The 6,448-nt window shown below is 39.5% G+C and overlaps 1 protein-coding gene across 1 annotated transcript in view; it reads right to left on the bottom strand.

Annotated features, from left to right (window-relative positions):
• Positions 1-2,132: 2,132 nt before the first annotated feature.
• The window catches only part of tfap2d.L (transcription factor AP-2 delta L homeolog), a 28,603-nt gene continuing 24,287 nt past the window's right edge, over positions 2,133-6,448 (bottom strand). The window contains exon 8 of the mRNA XM_018262480.2: positions 2,133-2,736. Coding sequence (XP_018117969.2) covers positions 2,517-2,736 — 220 coding nt within the window. The 3' untranslated portion in view covers positions 2,133-2,516. The remainder of the gene's footprint in view (positions 2,737-6,448) is intronic.

Below are 6,448 nucleotides of genomic sequence, written 5' to 3'. Positions count from 1 at the left end.
CTCAAACCTGTTGAGGTCATGTAGAAGTCAACGGCAGATGTCCCTTTTACAATTTGAATATATCATGACCTGAGCTGGGGTTCGTAGAATAATCAGAAATCAGTTTTCGTGTGACAACTTGAAAAATGTGAGCGTTTTGATCATCAAATCCGGAAAAATCGAGCGATTTTCAAATTTTTTGTCAAGGATTTTACCGACCCAACTTTTTCGAGGTTAAATTTTTAGATGGGAGCTAGGTCAACTTTGTTTTAATAATAAAACGAGATAATTTTGAGTTTTAATAAACGTGCCCCATGGGTCATGTTTTATGAATGTGGAAAAAAAATCAGATTTGTGACAAAAATGCAACATTTTAAAAAAATGCAGCTCTTTTATGAAGTAGAAAATGTTTGATAAACCAAGTTTAGAGTTAGGGTAATTGAACATGATAATATTCGGGGAGATTTAGTCTCCCCGAATTGCCTTCCTGCTGGCTAGAATCTAAGTCGCTGGCTGTTTGGCACTCGGAGCGCTTCATTTTCCAAAGTCGCCCGAAGTTGCCTCACGAGGAAACTTTGGGCAACTTCGGAAAACAAAGCGCTCTAAGTGTCATCCCGCCGGCAAAGGCTGGTGGGAAGGCTTTTCGGGGAGATTAGTCGCCCAACAAGAGGCGATTTATCGCCGGGAGACTTAGGGGCAGATTTATCAAAGGTCAAGTTGAATTTTCAAATTAAAAAAAATTGTGTTCTTCGACTAGGGAATAGTTCAAATTCGATTTGAATTTGAAAAAAATTCTACTTAGACCATTTGCCATCTAAAACCTGCCGAATTTATGTTTTAGCCTATGGGCCACCTCCAAGAACCTATTTGGAGTGAATTGGTGGACTTTGAAAAATCTAAGTTTTTTTGGGAAAAAAAATTAGATCGAAAACTGACCTATTTGGGCAAAAAGACACTTTGACTTAATTTCGGTTGGTCTTTTTTAATTAGAATTTCAAAGTTTTTCAAATTCGAAATTCGACCCTTGATAAATATGCCCCTAAATGTCCCCAAATCTTAGTGTGTGCCCTTACACTTAAAAGGCAGAAGGAGAGTTCCTTATGGATGGAATTCCACAGGTAAAGAGTGATAAGGGGAAAAGATTTAGGAAGGAAGGCAAAAGTTGGAGTTGGATAGAATTGAAAGAGCCAGTGGCTCCTAGTAGAACAGAGAAGAAGACGAGGAACATGAGGAGACACAATTGCAGAGATGTTTTGAGGTGTGAGGGTCTTTAAACTAGTTATGTGCTAAATATAGGATTTGGTTTAGGATTAGGCCTCTTTTAGCAGGATCAAGTGCCTGGCCAAACCAAATCTAAAACCTTAAAATCATGAGACTTTACTTCCAACAAATGTTTGCATACTTGTTCTTTTGAACCCTTCCTTGCCCTATTATGTATATGGAAATTAGGGTTCGGATTTGGATCAGGATCTGGTTGGATCCTTCATGAAAGATTTGGCAAAATAGTGAATTAGTTGCAACCCTACTTTAAAGGTAAGGGAGACTTAGGGGCCGATTCACCAAGGGTCGAATATCGAGGGTTAATTAACCCTCGATATTCGACTAGGAACTAAAATCCTTCGACTTCGAATATCGAAGTCGAAGGATTAAGGGCAGATAGAACGATCGAAGGATTATTCCTTCGATCGAACGATTAAATCCTTTGGATCGAACGATTCGAAGGATTTTAATCCAATGATCGAAGGAATATCCTTCGATCAAAAAAAGTTAGCCAAGCCTATGGGGACCTTCCCCATAGGCTAACATTGACTTCGGTAGCTTTTAGATGGCGAACTAGGGGGTCGAAGTTTTTTTTAAAGAGACAGTACTTTGACTATCGAATGGTCGAATAGTCGAACGATTTTTACTTCGAATCCTTCGATTCGTAGTCGTAGTCGAAGGTCGAAGTAGCCCATTCGATGGTCGAATAAGCCCAAAAAAAACTTCGAAATTCGAAGTTTTTTAACTTCGAATCCTTCACTCGAAGTTAATGAATCGGCCCCTTAATGAAGAGTCAGAGTGGGTAAGTTTTAGCAATGAATACACAAGGACATCACACACACACATATATATTTATATATTGGGCCTTGAGACAATTCAAAACAGAAATACAGTTTTATTTTTACAATTTTATTTTTATCTATCAGTGTGGTGGTTAAATCAGTTGCGCATTTCCAGTACCAAACAGTTGATTTATCATTTGTTAAAAAAAAACAAAAAAACGATATATCAACATTCCAAAATAAAACATTGCGATTTCCGAGGAAGAATTCTCCCAGAAAATGTCATTTACAGTAGAAAAAAAAAAGAAAGACAGAAAAGTCAATAGGGCTTGCCGTGTATATGTCGTTATATCTGGGGGGTGACGTTTGAGCGGAGAATTTACAAATGCAGTTCAAAGTCAAGCAGGTTGGATTTGGTCCTTTGAAAATATATTCACCTAATGTTATATATAAAAAAAATGTCAGCAGCAGGAATCTCTGGGGGGCTTGGAGGAGTTAGTCGGCCTTCTCTGTTTTGGCGTCTTTTACCAGAACCTCCGAAGATTTGCGCAAAGGTCCCTTTTCTGAGTTTGTGCCCCCCTGCCCCCCCTCTGACACCCCTCCTGTTTTATTCGACGTATGTTTTTCCAAGTAGTTCAACATCTCACTCAGGACAGTCTGGAAGGTGCTCAGGGCTGCGCAGATGGCTGGCGTTCCAAAGCCGTGGGTGATCAGACTGCAAGGAAAGAGGAGACCAGTTAGGGGACATTCTATCACTCGCTCAGGCAGATTTATCAAATCTAAAATTGGACTTTGTACCACCATTTTTTTTACAGCAGAAATCACAAAAATCAAAGACTGGAATGAAATTTGGTGTCTAAACAGTTTTGGACTGAGATGCCAGGGGCCCAACTGAAGACTGAGAGCCCACTTTCCAAACTATTATTCCTCCTCCCCTCACTCAACCTCTTTATTTGCCTAGTCTTTTATAACTACTTACTATATTCTAATTCTTCCATTATTACACTTTTTGTTTTCCAAAAAGAAATAGGGAATGACCATGAAATAGGCTAAATGATTTGAATCCAAGAGTTTTCCTGTTATCCCGGTGGGCCAGTCCGACACTGTGTCTAAAAGCTGGTAGTCCACGTAGTAGCCAACGGGAGCTGTTTTTTTAAAATTCAAGCTGGTTTTTTGAGATGAATTGGAAATTGAAAATTCTACTGCGTTTGAGTTTTTAAAGTGTTCCCTTTATTTCTTATAATTAAGCACCTATTTAGATTTTTTCAAGTTTAGTCAAAAGTAAAGAGATATGAATTTTTATAAGTCTGCTTCCCAATTTAGGCTGTTCCTGTGCTCAGTAAACACTATGCTGCCATAGTTCTAATTTAGGGGACTGTTCCTGCTGAATTGTGCTTAGTACAGGGAATACCTATGCTGTCATAGTTTTATGGGATCTCTCTGTACAGACTATGAGCAAACTTAGGGGCTGTTCCTGCTGAATTGTGCTTAGTACAGGGGAATACCTATGCTGCCATAGTTTTATGGGATCTCTCTGTACAGACTATGAGCAAACTTAGGGGACTGTTCCTGCTGAATTGTGCTTAGTACAGGGGAATACCTATGCTGCCATAGTTTTATGGGATCTCTCTGTACAGACTATGAACAAACTTAGGGGACTGTTCCTGCTGAATTGTGCTTAGTACAGGGAATACCTATGCTGCCATAGTTTTATGGGATCTCTCTGTACAGACTATGAGCAAACTTAGGGGACTGTTCCTGCTGAATTGTGCTTAGTACAGGGGAATACCTATGCTGCCATAGTTTTATGGGATCTCTCTGTACAGACTATGAACAAACTTAGGGGACTGTTCCTGCTGAATTGTGCTTAGTACAGGGAATACCTATGCTGCCATAGTTTTATGGTATCTCTCTGTACAGACTATGAACAAACTTAGGGGACTGTTCCTGCTGAATTGTGCTTAGTACAGGGAATACCTATGCTGCCATAGTTTTATGGTATCTCTCTGTACAGACTATGAACAAACTTAGGGGACTGTTCCTGCTGAATTGTGCTTAGTACAGGGAATACCTATGCTGCCATAGTTTTATGGGATCTCTCTGTACAGACTATGAACAAACTTAGGGGCTGTTCCTGCTGAATTGTGCTTAGTACAGAGGAATACCTATGCTGCCATAGTTTTATGGGATCTCTCTGTACAGACTATGAACAAACTTAGGGGCTGTTCCTGCTGAATTGTGCTTAGTACAGGGAATACCTATGCTGCCATAGTTTTATGGGATCTCTCTGTACAGACTATGAACAAACTTAGGGGACTGTTCCTGCTGAATTGTGCTTAGTACAGGGAATACCTATGCTGCCATAGTTTTATGGGATCTCTCTGTACAGACTATGAACAAACTTAGGGGCTGTTCCTGCTGAATTGTGCTTAGTACAGGGAATACCTATGCTGCCATAGTTTTATGGGATCTCTCTGTACAGACTATGAACAAACTTAGGGGACTGTTCCTGCTGAATTGTGCTTAGTACAGGGAATACCTATGCTGCCATAGTTTTATGGGATCTCTCTGTACAGACTATGAGCAAACTTAGGGGACTGCTCTTGGACATTGCTGCCCATACAAAAGAATATCTATTGTGACATCACTTATTCTATGCCCAGATAAATTCCAAGTACCTAACAGTGACATGGAAGACGCGTGGATGGACAAATGCCTTTAATAAAGACCTGATACCTGCCACTGATTGGCACCATCTATCAGTAAGAAGGGTTTCTCTTGGAACAAATAATGTAGACTTTAGTTTTAGGACACGTCTAATAATTTGATTTGGGTATTCAGAACCTCTATCTACCTCAACTTTACTATCCTAGAATGACTTGCTTGTCCCACTTTATATATTTTCCGAAAGAGACAATTCTGGGCCATATATTTTTTTTATAAATGCAATTAAATCCTTGTTCTTAAACAGACTGAACAGATTTCACTCAGGACTTGACAGTTCCCTTTGCTGAGTTGGCAATTGCCGGTGAAACTGAAGGTCTCTGACAGTTTCCTTTACTGATTTGTCTTTGTCTCAATGTAAATTTGAGAAATTACAGCTCTGACACCTTCAGCAAGATCCCAAGTTCAATGGTTGAGGACATTCTTATGTATATTGGATGTTTAAAGGGGTTGTTCACCTTTAAATTAACTTTTAGTATCATTTAGACAGTGATATTCTGACACAATTTGCAATTGGTTTTCATTTATTTGTGATTTTTCAGTTATTTAGCTTTTCATTCAACAGCTCTCCAATCTAGTTGCTAGGGTCCAAAGTACCCTATCAACCAGGCATTGATTTGAATAAGAAACCAGACTACGAATAGGAGAGGCCTGGATAGAAAGATGAGTAATAAAAAGTAGAAATAACTAATTTTTTGTCTTTGTTTTTAAGATGGGGTCAGTGACCCCCATTTGAAAGCTGGAAAGAGTCAGAAGAAGAAGAAGGCAAATAATTAAAAAACTATTAAAAAAAAAGTTGCTTAGAATAAGCCATTCTATAACATACTAAAAGTTAACTTAAAGCTGAAGCACTCTAGTGATGTGCGGGTCGGCCCGATATCCGTGGGACCCGGGTTCGAGCCAATCTTGCACCTCCATTTGCGAGTGGCTCCGGGACGAGCTCTTCATCCTACTTTCCCCGCCCGCCACCTTACACTGCCGGCTTCCGACTTCCACTTTTATAGCCGGGCGCCTGTTCGCCTCAATGCTATTGTGACGTCATTGGCGGGTCAACGCGGTTCTATAAAAGGAACCCGGAAGTCAGGTGGAGGGTGCGGGTCGGTTTTACATTACTAAAGCACTCCTTTAAAAGTCTATATTTCACAGAGAAACCCTTTTCTTCTTAGGATGCTTCTAGAGACCAACAAGTATGGGATCTGTAATTGGGAAACCCATTATCCAGACAGCTCCAAATTACAGAATGGGTGTTTCCCATACACTCCATTATAATGAAATAATCCACATTTTTAAAAATAATTTCCTTTTTCTGTGTAATAATAAAACAGTCGCTTGTACTTGATCCCAACTAAGTTATAATTAATCCTTATTGGAAGCAAAACCAGCCTATTGGGTTTATTTAATTTTTACATGATTATCTAGTAATCTTAAGGTATGAAGATCCAAATAATAGAAAGATCCATTATCCAGAAAACCCCAGGTCCAGAGCATTCTGGATAACGGGTCCCATACCTGTATCAATTATGCTCTGATTAAAATAATGGAGCATCTTCCTGGGCCTCATTTTTAATGGTCTGAATGTTTTCTATTGATTAGCCAGACAGAATAAACGCGCAACTCTAATCACAGACGAGCTGAAATATAGGAAATCTAGTTCTCCATAATTTAATGGATCACAAATGTTCCCTGACATTCCGAGCATGTGA

Source organism: Xenopus laevis, chromosome 5L (genome assembly GCF_017654675.1).
Source record: "Xenopus laevis strain J_2021 chromosome 5L, Xenopus_laevis_v10.1, whole genome shotgun sequence".
NCBI lineage: Eukaryota > Metazoa > Chordata > Amphibia > Anura > Pipidae > Xenopus > Xenopus laevis.
This window is presented reverse-complemented; position numbering and strand designations above follow the sequence as displayed.